This window comes from Antrostomus carolinensis, unplaced genomic scaffold (assembly GCF_000700745.2).
Source record: "Antrostomus carolinensis isolate BGI_N321 unplaced genomic scaffold, ASM70074v2 scaffold8344, whole genome shotgun sequence".
Classification (NCBI taxonomy): Eukaryota; Metazoa; Chordata; class Aves; order Caprimulgiformes; family Caprimulgidae; genus Antrostomus; species Antrostomus carolinensis.
The window spans coordinates 1-18,706 of NW_010312766.1; the positions used below are offsets into that span (position 1 = coordinate 1).

General features: G+C 36.1%; 1 protein-coding gene across 1 annotated transcript in view; it reads left to right on the forward strand.

The window, feature by feature from the left end:
* Positions 1-1,407: 1,407 nt before the first annotated feature.
* Positions 1,408-18,706, forward strand: part of LOC104524283 (triadin) — a gene marked incomplete at both ends in the record, with an annotated part of 44,145 nt that continues 26,846 nt past the window's right edge. Inside the window, 6 exons of the mRNA XM_010167100.1 lie at positions 1,408-1,467; positions 4,118-4,177; positions 5,575-5,634; positions 8,309-8,368; positions 9,809-10,003; positions 14,794-14,853. Coding sequence (XP_010165402.1) covers positions 1,408-1,467; positions 4,118-4,177; positions 5,575-5,634; positions 8,309-8,368; positions 9,809-10,003; positions 14,794-14,853 — 495 coding nt within the window. The remainder of the gene's footprint in view (positions 1,468-4,117; positions 4,178-5,574; positions 5,635-8,308; positions 8,369-9,808; positions 10,004-14,793; positions 14,854-18,706) is intronic.

The following is an 18,706-nucleotide window of genomic DNA, read 5'->3' on the forward strand; positions in this document are numbered from 1 at the left end:
CCCAAACCATTCTATGATTCTATGTTTCACTGCCATTGACCATCACAGAACAAAACTGTGCTATTGCTGCATCCAAAACTGTCAACACACTGGCTCAAAGTGTTTTGCACAGAGCTAGCACCTGCTAATACAAATGCAAGATGTAAAAGCATGCTACAGTTTCTGCAAAAAATATTCAGTCTAAGTTTTTTACGTGCTATAGGGAGAGAGGGGACTGCTTTTCCTTGGTGTGCTACTGGTTTTCCTACAGCAACTGAGTGAATTACAGTCTGTGATTCACTCAATAATACATTGCTGGTGCTGCTGCGTTCTTCACAGCCTGATTTTTAGTGTAAATTGACTGTCCACATTCCTTAAAGACTTTGAAAAATCTCCCTTCATTCTCTTTCTACTGTACTGCTAATAGTTATCAACAATAACTTACCTGTTATGACTGGAAATTTATTTGGATAATGCAAACATATGCAAGATATAATGAAATTACTGAATGTTTGGAATGATTTTTCTTAGACATATTTTTTAATAAGGAAATATTTAACCAACCAAAAAAATATTTGTGCCTTTGTGAAATGACATTTGCTGCAAAGCTAGTGAAATGAATCTATGCAAAAACATTACTGTGCTTGTGTATAAAGCTCACGGTTGTCTTCTAATCAGAGTAGTATTTTCTGTTGTTTACTTTTTGACAGAAACTTGAGTATTACAAATAAAATATTTTTTCCCAGAAACTGCAAAATACTTGTCTCTTATTAGAAGAGGTTGACAAAGAATGTTTTTATATAAATCATTAGGATGTGAAATACAACCATATCCAAAAACATGGTCTGAAAATTGGGTGGACAATAGAGTCTGTAAAGATTCTTGTTTGTCTGCTTCTAGCAGGATATGTAGCTTGTTGCGTTTTGAACAGCTGTTCTTCCTGAGGTTACACTATGATTAAAAGAGATGTTTTCTTGTTTATCCATCCTGTGGCTGAAGTAACAGCTAAAAATAAAGAAAAAAGTGCATGGAAAGCAATACGTTAGCTGTTTTTTGTTAAGAATAGAAAGCAATGCTCTCAAGGACTGAAAATAATTTCCTCTGTCAGAAATCTTAGAGTCAGGATGCTTGTGTAATGAGACCAAAAAAGATACCACAGATTAGATTAATGTTGATGAATAATCACTTATTTTGAAAAAAAATATGGTCTAACTTATGAAGGCTTATTCAGAGAAAAAAAATTCTGTTGGACCAGAATTAAATATTGACATTAAGAAGGTCTGTACATCATCTAGTACCCGTGACTCAGAGCTAAAATCCATTATTTGATTTTACAAATATTTTTCCTTGGTCACTTTGGTTAAATAAGAAGTGTATATCGTACCTCCAGATTACAGATTTATTGTGGTCTTTTCTTATTATTTCTAGTAATTCACAGAGACAAACCTGAAAAACAAGAAAAAATTGAGAGGAAGGAACCCCTAAAAGGTATGTATTCAGCATTTGATGTTCTTTGTCTTTTTAACAGTGGTTCAAAGCCATCTAATCTATTGACTCTTAGACCCGTCTTGTAAATCCCAGTTATGTTTAAGGATGGACAAGGTGGTGTGAAAACCAGCTGGAAGGAGAATGAGAATTTTAAAAGGACTTTGAATTCATCACTCTGCAGAAAGGCTAAAATTATATTCACAGATTAATGAATAAGTTTTTACTGTATTATTAACTTATGTAAAAGATGCCCAGAGCATAAATAGGTGTCTTTTTTATTCCTCTTGAATAAATCCAAGCATAATATTTGTCTTTGGGAATACTTCTGAGCAAAATGTAATGAGTAAATTATAACATACAGGGCACGGTCCCTGAAGACATTCTACTTCAGAGACCTGCCTTAGAAAAAAATTTCCCTAGTCTTATTTCAGAGACGTTGGGAAGAGGGTGTTAGAAAGGATTTACTAATTTGCTGTTGGTATATGCCAACAACAAATGACATATTTGCCTGTTGTAGCAGTCAGAATCAGGTTACTGTTTCCTCACAACCCATGACTCATGAGTTAGCTGTGAGCTTCAAGACCCACCACTTAGTTTGCATCTTGTGAGGAATTTTTTGGCAAAATAGAATTTTTTTGGAACATATATACTTGTCAAAAATCCTTCTGAGAATATGTCCTTTACATAAAAATGTGATTAATGAAGTCTCAGGCTGGAGGAAGAAACCCATTCTGGAAGTGTAAATGGGACAATAGTCATAATATATCACCCCAAAAAAAGGAAGACCCAATATCCAACCACAGCTGATTAATTTCAAACCATGAACATGAGTCTCACAACCCAAGTGAATGTGCACACTGCTGAAATCTGTACTTGACTAGGCCTGTCTAATGGTCTCTGTTTGGAGCTTTGAATTATGTAAATAATTCAAAATACATTGAGACAGAGATACAAGACTGACTCTAAAGATTAATGGGAGGCACATAAGTTCAGGTTTCTGTTAGAATGAATATTTATTACTAGAAAATGGAATGGTGGTAACAAGAAAAAGTTTTTCTGAGATTTGGAAAAATGACAGAGCAAAGACTATGATGTCCCATATTAAAACATGACTGTGTCATTAAGACTTCTGTTATTTTGTGGAAAACATGGGAAATTTTCAATTTGCTTTGATAAGATAACAATATTTAATGTTTTTAAAAATTTCTTAGAACAGGAAAAAATTATCCCAGCAAATCTCAGATAACCAATGAAGAAGAATAAGAATTATTATACTGTCATAACTTGTCATAACTCCTATTAATATTCTGTCTACCTAACTGTATTTTATCTTAGAGTGAATGTATTTCTTAGTTTTGTTTAGCAAACTATTGCTACAGTTGCTACTAAAACACTACTGTTTATAATGATTCTCTATATTCACAGTACTAAGAAATGTCGCTTTCAGACTGTACATTATATTTTAAAACTATGACTATGGATACATGTCTTTCTAAAACCTATTTCATTGTAGTGGGACTGGGAGACTCCAAAATTTCACTGCATCCCTGTATTTTAACTGCTTGTTTTCTACTTTAAATACATTCCCTTTTTAAAATTGAGATAATAGAGAGTAAATAACATCCAATTCTAATTTATAATTAACTTCTGTGATGAAGTTTAGGAAAGTTACCTAATGACTGAATCACTTCTAAGTGACTGAGGCACTTCTAATTGTTCTTTGTATCACTAGATAACTTTCCTAAACTTCATGTATTTCATCACTATATTGCTAAAAAATGTGAGAGTCTTACCCTTCTTTTTTTACTTCCAGTTAGATATGGAATTCACAGCACTGTAAGAAAGGGAGATTTACTAAACTAGAATGAAATATCCACAGGAGTTAGAGTTAAAGCTAGCTTGCAGTTTCACAGCTGATTTTTCTGGAGCGCTGTAAAATCCACATGCTTATTTCCCATTGTCTGGAAAATTGATGTTTAAAATCTTAAGAGAAGTGAGTAGAAAATGTTATATGAATGAGTGGATAGCATAATACAGTTTCCACTGTCATAATGTTAGTTTTTCCTTTGCACATACTCATCTCCTAATTATGGCTCTGAGATCATCATTGCCAGGGACTGATGTCAGCTAGTGTCCATTACTAGATACCTGTATCCATCGCTAGCTATCCGTATCCATTACTGGTTATCCATTTCAAGCCAGCCGGCAAATGACAGATGTGTCATTTGTACATGTGATGCTCTTATGCTCCAGGATTGATTCCAGGATTTTTACTAGCCTCTGCCTGACAGAGCATGGGGTGGCCCAGGTAATGTCTTCTTTCTAGTCTAGGCAGCAGCATTTACTGTGAGCTCTGCTTTAGTCCTTGACAGTTTTCTGAAAACATCTCTTCAGGAATGGACAGACAATTGCATGTTACTGTAGTAAACAGCTGAGGCATGCTACCATGGCTTGGATGGTCAGCAGTTTCTTTTTAGCCAGAGTTGTCTGCTCACACTTGTGTAGTGCGATGTATGCTCTGCTGACATGTACAGGATAGCTCAGGAGTAGCACAGTTTGCTATTTTGTCTGCTAAATCAGAATTATTTTTGATTCTTAAAATTTTCCAGGTTTTCTTTTAATATATATAAACATATTTCTTCTTTCCTAGTGACACATACAGACAAACTGGAAAAACAAGAAAAACCTGAAAAAAGGGAAAGGCATACAGGTAATGATTTCATGTCAGAACTTAGTTTACATTTTAATACACTCCAGAATTAATTTTCTACTCAATTTCCATTTGTATCTCCTTGATTGGAAAAAATGCTAAAGAATTTTATGAATAAAAATCATAAGATCATGTAGAGGTTTGCAGACACGCAGACTGAGTAGCATTTTGTATTCTTTCTGCATGTTGGGTTTTTTCTGAGGAAGGGAGATAATATATTTTATTCTCTGGATTAATATAATCTCCAATTAATCTCTGAGTACTTCCAATGCTCACAGTAAGTATGGTTGCGAAGAGAATATAATCATTCAGGAAAAACACCTGCCAACCTGTAACCAAAAGTAATAAGGCAGACCATGTGAAAAAAACCCAACAAACAACATTTTAAACACAATACTGAGTAGAGCTGTTGCATAGGTGTTAAACAGGGCAGCACTAATTCTTTAAGTAATTACTTGCAATAAATATATATCTAGCGCTGCTTTGTCTTCCACAATTCTTACTTTTTCTTGAAACACCAACACAAAGCTGGAGAATACATAGCAATGTTCATGCACACATTTTTGTGTTCTCAATGTAAACTCATATGCTGGAGTCAAGTAGGCAGCTGAGTGTTTTCACATGCCTGATCCCTGTAGGATATCTCACGGGAAATGAACACATACAAACCTCAGTTCTGCACACCCGTGGACAATTTACTGTGTAAACATAAACCACAAAAAATTAGCAAAACAGAGCTCACATAGGAGAATAATCCAGACTACCGACCATTCAGTGACTATTGCCCTACTCAGGTGCATTCTGAAACCTGAGCCAGAAAACTAGTCACTACAGTGCACTCTATTTCAATTTGTAAAGTGGAAATTAAAAGCAAACAAAAAGTCCCAAAGAGCATTAGTTATAATACCATTGCAATTAGATTTGTAATTAATTATAGTGTTTAATCATTCATAGCTGGAAAAACTGTTAGTTATTATACAGAGTTCAAAAAATCCTTTAGAAATGAACCAAAGTAATAAACAAGAAAGCTCAAAAATAACAATAAACCAAAATAAATCATAAACAGCAGTATAAACAAAACAAACAAAATGAACCAGTAAACAACATAAATAAACATGACTTTTATTGATTTACTTCTCTCACAGGATTACAGTTGTACTGGAAAGGTCATTCTTCCCCCAGCTGTTGGCAGAGACTACAGGGATAGTAGACAAGTTTTTGAAAGTTCGAATCATGTTTTGGCATCAGCAGCACACAGCAGCAGCTGATTCAGTCTTTTCGGTTCTTTGTATGGAGAGCCATGGTGCCTACTTGTGTTTATTGATGTTTTTTCTCCTTTTTCTCACTTGAAATGTGATATTTCTCTTTTTTTAACCATTAATGGTATCTGTTTCTAGCTATTCACAAAGAGAAACCTGAAAAGCCAGAAAAACATGAAAAGAAAGCACCTTCCAAAGGTAATGTGAATTATTGTTGTACAATTTTAAATTTTTACTGAGTATACAGTTTGGGAGAGTGTAGAGATGTATATTTAAAGTATAAAGCTCTTCTAGTCCATGCTATACATTTTTAGGGTGCTCTCACTTTTGTCTGAGCAGGTCCTGATCAACCTCTGAGTGAAGACTTGCTCAGCATGTATTTATTGCTTAGTTTTCTTGTTTTGATGCACAGAGGTAATTATAAATCATTCTTGTGCAGCTAGAGAAATAAGCCTATGAATATCATATTTGCATTCCTTGATGTCTTTTCTTCCACAATGGGATTCAGTAATTTGCCTGCAAAGAAGACTTTCTCTTGTGTATCAGTTGTCAATCTGATGCAGACCTAATGCAAGAGTGTTTACTAGCTCTCTGTCTGGGTCTTCCATCATATCCAAAAATAGATTTTCATTTTCTTGCCTTTATTTTTTTACAATAACATTTTCATTTCGGTATGTGATTTGAACTATCCTCCAAGGCAGAAGTGGCTTTGGTTAAGATTTACATATCTACTAATTATCATATATATTCTGAAGCAGTATCGTGTATGAGAGGTGATTTTCAGTATCCTTTTGACTGATAATTCCATCTTTAGCCATAACTTGGACAGGGGGATTTAAAAATCTAATCAGCTTGCCCTGTTATGCTATTTTTTTCAAGACTAACATTTATTATTGCTTAGCATTTGATTGGTTTTGCTCTGAAGTTTTCATTTGTTTGGTTGGTTTTGGGTTTTTTTTTTTACATGCATTGCTTTTTGGGAGCCAGATATTTCTACAATAAAGTAATTAAGTTAGGTTTGTTCCTCTTACTTTTACTCAGTTCATTCTTGAAGAAAATACTATGCAATGAATCTTAATATCATTCTGTTATGACATTCAGATTAATCTCATGATGATGGTGATGATGGAATGCATTAATTAATTATATTTAATCTGTTCAGATAATATAGATTCAAACGTACAAAACAGTCTTCATTGGACTCAACCAATGGAGTCAAGGAGGATAAATGTGAAAACAGAAAGTGAGAGTGAGGAAACAGAAAAAGTGGAATGAAGGCTCAAAGTCTTAAAAGACTTTGATAGGTAGCCATTGTCCAGTTTCTCTTTAAAAGGGAAATTTGTTCATTTTTTCTACTTTTGGTTTATAACTTGAAAATATAGGATATTTTTTATAAAGTGAAATCACACTAAAGTAATCCAGAGAAAATAAATGCCCACAGTGTCTGTGTAAATTTGAAAAGCAAATAACTTCCAAGAATCACTGAGATATTCCTAATGAGCAACCAGCCTGTTTATCCATTTAACTTCTGCAAGCTAACCAAATAATCACTTAAAGCTTTAATGTGTTTAATAGCAGCCATGACTCCAGTCACAGGCTGGAAAATTCTATGAAGAATTTGGCCACTTTATAGCTAGAGAGATTTGCTCCTGCAGTATGACATGCAACTCTCTCTTGAGTAGTTTCCATCCCATGCAAGTCCCTATGGTGGTCTCAGTGCAGTAGGGCACTTGTTGCCTTCAGGACGTCCTAAGGCACATTTACGCCAGCAGTGTGCTGAGCTATCCATCGCCAGGCTCACTTCCCTTTGGTCTGGGGTATACTCCAAACTGGATCAGCTGCCAGCAGTGCTGGGGGGCCATTTCAACCACTTGCAGTCCCTAGGAAGTGAGGATGCTCAGGTCCAGACCAACTTCAGGCAGCAGGCATACTGAAAATCAAGTGGTTACTTCTCCCACACTCAAGAGATTTTCTTTATCCTCAGTAGAAAGACTCGGTCCCTGTTAAAGACTCCAGAGAGCTTCAGTGACAGGAATTCTATTTCCACATGTCATCTAAGAAACAGCTATCTTAAAACAAACAAACAAACAAAAAAAACCCCCAAAACAAAAAAAAAAAAGAAACCACAAAAAACAAAAACAAAAACAAACAAAAAAAAAAAAAAAAAACAAAAAAAAACAAAAAAAAAAAGTCTAAATATCAATCATGGATCATACAGGCAGCAATTCCAGGCTGGAATTCAGTTAGAGAGGGTGTTGCTATTATGTAGTTATCACTTGAAAGAAGTGTAATTAACTCTCAAGGCTGTTTTTTTCTGGCAGTATGTCTAGATAGCAACCAAGAGAGGAAAGATAGCAGTTTCCACATAAAATGTTGACAGCCTTTCTGGGACATAGCAATGGGTGCGTTTACACAGTGTATCCTGTGCAGACATGAAGTCACCCAAGCTGGGCTCTGAAGTGATCACCAGACTTCTGGCTGTGTTCGTATGACAGTGAGCCCAAGCTAAGAAAAACCCCTTTCTGTAAGATAAATGTAGCCGCACAGCTTCCTGTTGGCTGGAGCAGCCTGTGTCTGCTCAGATGTTGAGCAGAGCAAGTTTGCATCATCTGGAATATGCAGTATCAACATTTCCTACAAAGCTTCAGATCTGTGTGACTGCCTTGTCTACTGGTTGGGTGAGTCCCAACAGATATTTTGAAGCTTTTTATCCCAGTGTGTGAACCTGAGAAAAAGTATCAATAGTTTTGCAAACTGAAAAAAAGGCATCATGAAGAAATGTGAAAATTCCAAGGATGATGTTGTGTTTTAGCAATATTTTCTCATTATTTATGAGGTTTTTTTCCTAATATACAACTGTATTCATTTCTAGTAATTCAGAAAGACAAGCCTGAAAGACATGAAAAAGCTGAAAAGAAACCTCCTCCCAAAGGTATCTATTTATGCTACTTTTTTATCAGAATTTACATTCAAATTAATAAACTTTATTTTATTGGAGTAGAGAATATAATGTGTATGAAAAATCAGCTACATGACAGTATAATGAGATTAAAATAGAATTTGAATTAAAATGTCTCTTGAACATCCAGGGGTTAGTTCTAGCATGATCCCTTTTAAAACCTGATACAATTTCAAAGTTGAGAATTAAAAATATAAACCATCATTTCCCTGAAAAAGAAGTAGGCCTATCTGTAAGTGATCTGACATGCACACTTTCATTGTAACTAGTTAAGGAAATTCTTTCTTTGTTAGCCAGAAATATTCTATCTGTAAGTGATCTGACATACACACTTTCATTGTAACAAGGAAATTCTTTCTTTGTTAGCCAGAAATATTTGGTCATGCTGTGGCTTTGTTTGTAAGTAGGAATCGCCCTTATATAAATATCTGTATTCTGGTTTAGAATAGGTACAACTATTCAGTTTACATTTTGATAAAATCAGTCTAGTTAGCCTACTGGCTTAATAGAAATAGAAGTCCATGGATTTTGTAGCATTCAATTTTTGCCTCAAGGATGGAGACCTTTAGAGCTATGAAGAAAACAGAAAAGGGAACATCACAATAAAGAAGATCAGTTTAAACCATATTCAGTGGTATTTAAAACTAGTTGGATTTTCCATTGAAGTGAACTAGAAACACACATATTATCAGATTCATGCCTCAGATGCTGATAGATACAAGCAGAAGGAATCGTCCTGATCTCACTAACCTCCACCTAGCTTCAGTTACCGATATTTGCAATTCAGTAATTCTGCTTGGAAACCTTCTCCCTTTGCTGCAGAGTGCACCATGAATTGCCCTGTCTTAGACTAGTCTTCTGCTTGTGGAACTGATGTAGAGAAAGACTCAAGGACTCAAAACTTCTTGGGCAGAGACCTAGAACCAGTGCATAAAAACAACCCTTACAAATAGCCACTTTAAATCAACTACTTTTACAGCTTAAAACAAAGTTTATCTCTGGTTTCTAAAGCCTAAAGTTAGTCAGATTTAGCCTAGAAGTACCTTCCATATATATTTGCTTCATGACCAACATTGGCCTTCCTAGTTTATACCACAAAAGGTAGCATATTGTTATTAGAAACATTGAATGTTATTTGTCATAGCCTACTATGCTTAGTATCAGTCAAATACTTGGAATAAGACTGAAGACATGCTTGCATCTCATATTTCTGTCTAAGCCTGTCTCGTTTGGGGGGCCTATAGCTTTCATCAGATCTGAGCAAGGTGTTAATGATGAAGAAAAACTCATTAGTAATAGCATATGATAAAATAAATGGTACTAAGTATTATACTGGGACAAAAGAATATTATTATATTAATATCCCAGAAAATTATACTGGGACACTGAAAGCTTGTTCTTTATTACCCACAGAGGAGAAGAAAATAAAGAGTACTAAAGTGGAAGCAAAAGTTAAAAAGGAAGTGAAGGATGGAAAAGGAGAAGCAAAGACGACTGAGAAGGTCAAGCAGGCAGAGACTAAAACAACAGAAGTTGGGCTAATAAAAGCCAAAGCAAAAGTTAAGGAGGAGAAAGCTCTTCAGACTGTAACTAAAACGGAAAAGAAAGGTAAACAAAACCAGGAGGAAAGAGATGAAGACCTTAAAAAGGTACTAGGAAAGAAGCAGAGAGAATGAAGTTAAAGCTGGCAAGGACCAAAGTCCACCCATGAAAAACAAAAGTGCAGTGCAAATAAATTCTAGATGAATCTCAGACTGCTAGAAGGAGACTATTGAGAATAAAATAAGTTTCATCTAAATAATCAGAATGTTCTAACTTTTTGTCATGGCTAAAGATCCATTTTAGTTTAAATCCAAGGACCAATTTATCTTCAGATAGGCTAGAGTCTTCATGGATGTGCTCAGCAGCATTTTATGTAGGGTGTTGCTAGCAAAGCTATTTTGGAAATTACAGACTGTCCAACTACCTGTTGTAAATTATGGCTTTTTTCTGTATGTGCATGTGTCCTCAATAACAATAAGGAAAGTAGCAGCAGATGAAAGGGAGTGTAATAATTTGTATTACATCAGATTATATGAGGCATTGTCATGTCAGGTATTGTATGACATAATGATACACCTGCCTGACATAATTTGATGTGAACAGCTTCCAAATTTCTCCTAAAAAGGAAATACCATGACCCTGGTGAAAGGAAGAAATTAAGTGATAAAACAAAGAATCAACATGCATCAACACCAAAGGGAGGTGTTAACTATATGCTCCTCTTTGTCATGGTCAGCCTGGGTTCTTCCACTGCCAAGTTGCACTGACTGGTTCCCTGATTTCCCTGTGGCTATTAAATGATGTTAGGTACAATTTTGTATGAATGCAGGCAGCAGGACCTGCCTCTCTGTACGAATTGCCACACTGCAGGCACAGGATTATTCCGACTTGAAGAGAGGAAGCTCAGCATTGCTTGGCACACCTATCTGATCCTTTCAACTGATAACCACAGGTAAACTGTTATGCCTGAGCATCAAAGCAGCCATCCCTGCCTGGATATCTGAATCTACACAGGCAAATTCTCTCAGAATTTCATAGCCATCAGCTCTGGACCCTTAGGAATTGCCTAAACTATATGTTTCTAGAATTCTGAGAGATTTTGAGGCATATCCTCTTTTCTGACATGCACAGTGTGCTGAACTGGTATTTTTTAACATTTATTTGTATTCTAGTTAATTTTATTTTTTGCTTGAGACACTGGAGCCTTTGAGGCATAAAATCAAAGCAGCATTTTTCATGCTGATTGCTGTGACCGAGGGGAGAGTTCAGCAAATTGTTGAGATCCTCTTGGGAGGTGCAAATCTCTCTCAGTTTTTATTTGCTCTGACAGAGTTCCTATGCACAGTGGGATCCACTCCATATCATTCAGGATAAGGCTCTCAAAGGCAATGGTGTGCAGATGAAGCACTTTACTCCCTGTCAGCAAAATATTTTAAGTGAGTAGGGGGTCAAAGATTAAAGAGATCAAGAGAGAGTGGTGGTGGAGGTTTTTTTGTTCAAGGGCTTTTTTGTGATTTTCCCCCCCCTTTAACTGACAAATATTAACAAAATTATTCATCATAACATCAAACATTAACAGATCACTTTGTAACTCTGATTTAGAGTGTGACCCCAGTGACAGTGCACTGAATCATGGCAGGTAAAAGTGGGAATTAGCAGCTGGAATGGAAGAAGGAAAGAGCCTCTTAAACTGCCCTTATCACTGGAGATAGGGCTATGCACGTTCAGGGAAAGCTCCCTTTGCTACTTCCATCCTTCCACTATAAGCTGCTGCTGCCCAGCTGGATACTCTCAGAAAATTCAGTTCTATATTCCAGTCCCACTGTGATCCAGGATGAACATAATTTTGAAATCAATATGGTTTTGCCAAGTTTTCCTGATCCTGTAATCCTTAATTTTTCTTGAACAACAAAGCAGTTCTGCCAGCTTTGCAACAGTGTAAAAAATATAACAGTAATCGCAGGAGGGTTGTTATGATGTTCCTGCTGTTGCATCATTCCTTAATCAAATTAAAATTTAAAAATATAGACTCTTAGGATAAATCAGATGAGATCCAATGACAGAAATATCTATGACTGTTTTTATCAATAAGAATCTAGTCCCACATTTTGATAAGATTTATTAGTACTCAGATGAATATATGTGCCATTATTGGAGTTATACAGTGAAAACTATAGTGTGAAATTTTCTTTTTAACAGATACTGTTACTTTAACAGGAGAGTTTAAATTAAAATGAATTTTTAGCCATGAAGAGATGTTTGGAAAATTGTATTCATTTAAAATTCCTTAGGTTTCAATCTTTGCTGATTGGCAGGATTCCCATGAATTTCAATGAGATGTTATTGTGCACCTTATTATTTCATATACAGTAGAAATGTTATTTTTGCTATTCAGAATTCAACATTCTGCCTTTAAAAAAAAAATAAATCCCAGTTTTCAGGGGTTGAGTTACTAAAAAAATCCTGTCAGAGGATTAATACAAAATCTTTCTTTTCAGGTGCAACTGAGTTAAAGCTTTTTTAAAAAATTTTATTCAAATGACATTTCCACAAAAGAAAAAACAAAAACTAACCAACCAACCAATCAAACTCGACCAAAACCCAACAACAACAACAACAAAAAACACAACTCAAAACCCTAAAATCTATTTTAATCGTGGTCTATACTACTCTTTAAAAGATTGAGTATTTTATTGTCAGTGAAATGGTGTGAGCCGCTAGGCTCTCAGTCTACGTCTATATCATAACCTGAATAGAACCATCATAAGATTGTGGTCTGTCCTGTGGTTGTCCACAACAGCTTGTGTCCCCTGCCGTAGTTTTGTCCCATGCCAGCTAGAAGTCTTCCAGACAATGCCCCAAACAGGGCAGGGGCTCTGTCCAATGGAAAACATGGATGAAGGCAGCTTGTTTTGGCAAAAGAAGGGTAATGAAAACAGCTTTGTGAGCAAGGGCGGTACCCTGCCATTTGCTTTCTGGGCTAAAGAATTGGTGCTGGTCCATTTTAATTATTAACACAGGCTGACTCACTGAGGTCCCATTTGCAAGTGTGTTAAAGTCAGTGCAAACACTTTGCTGACTTCAGTGGCTTTAGATGGGCTTACTGAGAGTACAGATTTGTACACCTTTTCTCACACATACGTTGTTTTTTTTTTGTTTTTTTTTTTCAGAAAATTAGCACATTTCCTTAGATATTGCAGCCAAATTCTTTAGATTCCTTAAGAATGGAATCTAAAGCTGGAGGAAGCCAGAATGGGAAATTTGAATTTCTAAACATGAAAGTAGAAACTATTATGAATAGTCATTAAAGGTTTTGAAAGCAACACTTACAGCCACGGCACTGTTAACATACTGAAAGTTTTGCCCCAGGTTCTACCATACTGACTAGTATTTTCCTTGCTATCTCAGTAAAAGAAAATAGCTGCATGGGTTCCTACTGACTAGTAGAAACAACTGGATATTTGCTGAGCTTATAAACCCTTTCCTAATTTCTACAAGTGCACAGGAAATCATTACTTGAAAGCTGCAATTCTCCAGTCACGGGCTTCTATGTCAGTCAACAGAGCAGCAATCACATAAATGCCTCTGCATCAACTAAAGCTGATGCTCCAGTGAACTATGTAAGAAAGCAAATAATACAAAGAGTGTTATATATATGTGGGGAGGTCATTTTGCATTTCAATATAACAGTTATGCCATTTTTAAAATTTTAAGTACTCCAAAGCCCACATAATTTTGTTTTGAAATGGCAAAGAGAAAGTAAGTGGGTTTGTGAGTGAGTAGGAGAGAGATGTAACAGGAGGTAGAGAGAGAAAGAGATGTAACTTCTGTAGCCTGGGAACCATACTAGAACAGTTTAGGGCAGATGGATTAATATGCTTAGCTCCAGGACAGTGGAGTTAACTTAGCTAACCAGAGTTGGCATTTAGCCATCAATATTAACTTTCAAAGCTAAAGTCCCTTACAGTCTAGTGGGGCAATATCCTTTTTTTTTGGCCAACCAGAGAATGCAGCAATAATATTGCATTTCTTTTGCACTCAGTTACAACTTTTCTTCACCATCCTTAATGTTAGAAATTTTTATTAAGGTCTTCAACTCTGCTGATGTATAGGACAAATCAATAGACAATTAACATTTCTGAAATTAGAGTTTAATTTAGATTCAGAAGCGTTAATTTCTAAACAACATAGTATTTATATATATAAATATCTCCAGATTATTTTTTTTAATATATACATATATATTTGTAAAGATTAGTGTTTGAAAAATCTGTAGTGAAACAACAGAGTTCTGTGGAAAGTCTCATCGCTACAGGAGTGTAAGTACATGGAGCTCTCTTTATATTCCTATTCACTAAATGTACACATTGTTTACACTGTTAAAACAATATTAACAAAAAACTGTGATATAAAACTTTATTGGATTTCTCTATCACCTGGCTGCCACTATTTGAAATGGATCTTCAAGGACAAGGAGAAGTGTTTGGGACCTGTGGCCAGGCAGCAGTTTGCATAGTACTTGTATATGGGGTCAAGACATATGCCAAAACCAGGGCTGCACACTGCTGTGCGGGGTTGCACTCTGTACCCTGCCTACCTGCAAGAAGAGCCTGTAGCTCTGGAACACTAGTAGCTCTGAAGTTCTTGTCTGGGAGGCTTGAATTAGATCTGGACAATAAGCTGCCACTTTCTGAACATATGAATTACCTGAAAGCCGGGAAAAAACATAAACCTGTAAGTAAGACTATCCCTGAAATGTGTTTTTGCACTGCCAAGCTTTATCTTCACTGTTAGATAGAAACAAAACTTTAAATTTACTTTCTTCGTTACTATCTTTTCCTTTTTTGCTCTGTTAGATCAATATGCATTCTGTCGCTATGTGATTGACATGTTTGCCCAAGGAGATTTTTATCCAGGTACTTTTCTACATGATTGAACTCTGTTCTAATATTCTTCTGTTTCTATGAGAGTTTCTGCTCCTTTATGTATTAAAAGTGTGTTTTGTATTGTTGAAAGGTCTCACAAGTGCAACGAGTGTGCAAATAGTTTTAATAAAGCATAAGAGCTAATGGCTGTATTATTAAAGCTTTTAATTTTCTGTCTACAATGCATGAGTTAAAATTAAGGTTATGTTAAAAGCAGAGTCAATGGAAGGCTGTAGAAATCACTAAAATTTTCTGTGCTTTTCTTGGCTGAGATGCAAGAGGAAGGAGCTTATTGTTAATAGCTTATTGTTTGTTTTTTTTTCCCTCACAAATAGCAAACCTTAACCCCAGAATGCTTCAAAAATAGAACCGCCATTGTTGTTATAGGTATATAAAATACCTTAGCTAATCCATCACTTCTGTGCTTTATCTTCTCTCTTTCCACATCTCCATTCTATTCTTTTCTAACATAGACATTTAATTCTTAGCTAAAAAAAAAGAAGCTAGAGCTACTGATGATGACTGAGCATCATCTCATAATATTAAGTCAACCTACCCTGACCTTATTTAATGTACACTCTTCCTTCTGAAATTCAGTGCAAGAGGACATACTATGGAAAGGACATAATCCTAGGAGTGATAAGTAATGATATTTTTGATAGCCATGAGGATGATCAGAAGGCTGGAGCACCTCTCCTATGAGGACAGGCTGAGCTGGGACTGTTCAGCCTGGAGAAGGTTCCAGGGAGATTTTATAGCGGCCTTCCAGTACCTGAAGGGGTCTACAGGAAGGTTGGGGAGGGATTTTTTACAAGGGCAGGTAGTGACAGAACAAGGGGTAATGGCTTTAAACTGGAAGAGGGGAGGTTTACATGAGGTATTAGGAAGAGATTCTTTCCTGAGAGGGGAGTGAGACACTGGAACAAGTTGCCCAGAGAAGTTGTGGATGCCTTCTCCCTGGAAGTGTTCAAGGCCAGGTTGTATGAGGTTTTGAGCAACCTGATTTAGTGGAAGGTGTCCCTGCACATGGCAAGGGAGTTGGAATTAGGTGATCTTTAAGGTCCCTTCCAACCCAAACCATTCTATGATCTTATGATTCCATGAAAGGAGTCAAGGATAGACTATTTAAGGACACATTAAGACTTAAAAGCTTTATTTAGTTAGTTATTTGCTCAAGAAGCTCTGTGCTGGTACTTCTCTGAATTTGATGTGGTTTTTTTATCTCTATCCTGCGGCTTAGGTCCTCTCTTGACACGTCCAGGCCCAGTCAGAGCTGGGAAGTCCTAAAGATGTAGCTGAGTAACAGAGATTCTTAAAGTGGGGAGAGGGAGAACACAGATTTTTGTGGAGGGAAAACAAACAAGTATGGGATTTTGGAAGGAGAGGGTCTATATGGTCTATTCTCAAAGAGTGACATGGAGTGATAGGGTGTTCCATTAAAAGAGAGTAATTATATTGCCTGTAGGACTTTTAAAGGCAGCCAGTTATAAACAGAGGAACTGGTCTAGGCTCAGCATGGGAGAAATGTCAGCAAAACTTCCATAGACCTTCAGTTATGCTTTGATTTAAAAAATAACTCCCTGAACCAAATGTGATTCACCCTGTTTCTGGCTTTACACAGCTGTACCATTAATAAATCACAACACAAAGACATGCATGGAGATCTTCAAGATCTCTCTTATAGTTCTGACATTTGCAAGCAGCTTTGACATGTCAGAGCCCTTTTTTTCCAGATGGTTCCCTGGGCTGCTTGACACTCTCCTAAGGCAGATCAGACATGCTATGGGAAGGGAGTTTTGGAGAAGGTTGTTTTTCAGTTTTGACCTTTCCAGTTATAAGGAAACTGGGAAGACCATGAAAGGGAGCAGGGAGATAGAGAGGGAAGTCTGTAGTGACTTGAATTTCAGAAGATAAAAAACATGACTGCTCTTACCTCCCAGTGTTTGCCTTGTGTCATTTCAGCATGCTATGACAGAGTTGTGCTAGGAAACCACAGGTTAAACAGCTGAAAAATGCTCAGTGGTCGTTGGGTGGTCAGCTGGCCTCACAGGTGAGCAGCTAGGGTGACAGCCTGAGGCTCCAGAAAGTTAAATAAATCATAAAGCAGATTAAATCATCTGATTTGTAGGTGAAAAGGAACCTTAACTTAGGGTGTCCAAAAGTCCACCTGTAAAGCAACTGCTTTTTGACCTGCTAAGTCATTTGTTGATATCTGAAGTTAAATGCTGTGGACAGCTGTTGTGATGGAACCTGATACATTTTTGTGGGAAGTAAAAAAAAATCAAACCATTACCTTCAAAACAAGCTTTAGTCAACCCACAAACAGTGAAAGGCAATGCTGAAACATTCAGACTGTGTCTCTGAGAAGCAAGGTGAGGCCAGGTACACTCAGCTCTGTGCTCTTTATAGAAATAATTGAGGAGAATCCCACCAAACACTGCTCACTTAGTGCTTGTTACTGCCTTTCTCAAGCAATCTGCTCATTTCACACTGGCCTTTGTGAATTGAAATATTACTGTAATTCACCTTCTTGAATAGATAAATGTGGGGAAAACACCAGCACACTAAGTCCCTATAATAACCCTAATATCCAATTAGCTTAAAAACTGCTATATTTTATCCTTTCATCGGTTTGTATATTTTTAAGGCAAATTACATTGTCCAAACAAAAGAGATCTGAGTGCAATTCAGCTAAAGAATTTAATTACAGTCACCCTGACGCTGTGATACTTTCAAACCAGAAATAATTTCTGTCAATCCCAATATTACCATTTGTGAAGGAGAAAAAAACACATTTTTTTTTTTCTCCTGGAAAATTCCTTTGCTTAGGTATATACGGCTTTTTGTAGGCTTGTTTACACCAGATATGAATTTCTGTCTTCTTGATTTTATAAGAGCAATGTCCCACTCATTAGATGCCCTAGGCAAAATATATGGATTTCTAATGTCAGTAATAACAATATCATTCAGTATTCATTCTTTGATAGCATTTTTTAATATCTGTATTATTGAAAAATGCATGTTATTTTTTAGAAACATTAGATTTTATTAGATTTATATAATTTTTATGCAAGAATTTATAGCAAAGTAGACCATTTACCATGGCATTTTACAGTGAACAAATAATTAAAAGTAAAAACCAGATCCTTGAATTTAATTAGATACACTTTTCAAAATATATAAATTAATACATTTTGACAGTCACTTTAACAATCTATTGGAGGTCAGTTAATGCTCTTGTGTTGATTTTAACAAATGAGGATGAAATGTTGTTCATTTACTCAAAGCTTTGTCATGTTACAGCAGACTTAGCCTTAAAAAATGAATGAAATGTATGTAAACTGTACATGGCAAATTCGTAGGAATCCATAGAAGGGAGAATTCTTTCTAAGCTGCTTCATGAAGCTTTAGCTGGTTTTCTTGTTTCCCAGCATTTGTCCCTGATACCTACTAGTTTCACGCAGACCCTCCTGTAAATCACAATAATTATATCAATATAAATTAACTTCAAAATATCAAAATAATTAACTTAATTACTTTATTTTTTATAAAAAAGAAGCATCTGAGGTTCCCAGCCCCTTACAATAAATATCAGTGGAGTTTTAGTCATTAAGTCAGATAGGTTTTTCTAAACCAGGAGTTCATCTCGTTAATATCATGACTGCAACAGTGACCTACCCTGGATTCTACTGAGACATTGATAGATAGCTCTCTTGAGCTCTACTGTATACAGTATTAAAAATTGCTTTCTGATTTTATCTATTGAAGTATGGAGCTTGAGAATATTTCTTACTTTCTGTCTAACATGCATGTGATAAATGACAATTTCTCAGAGGGACTGCTG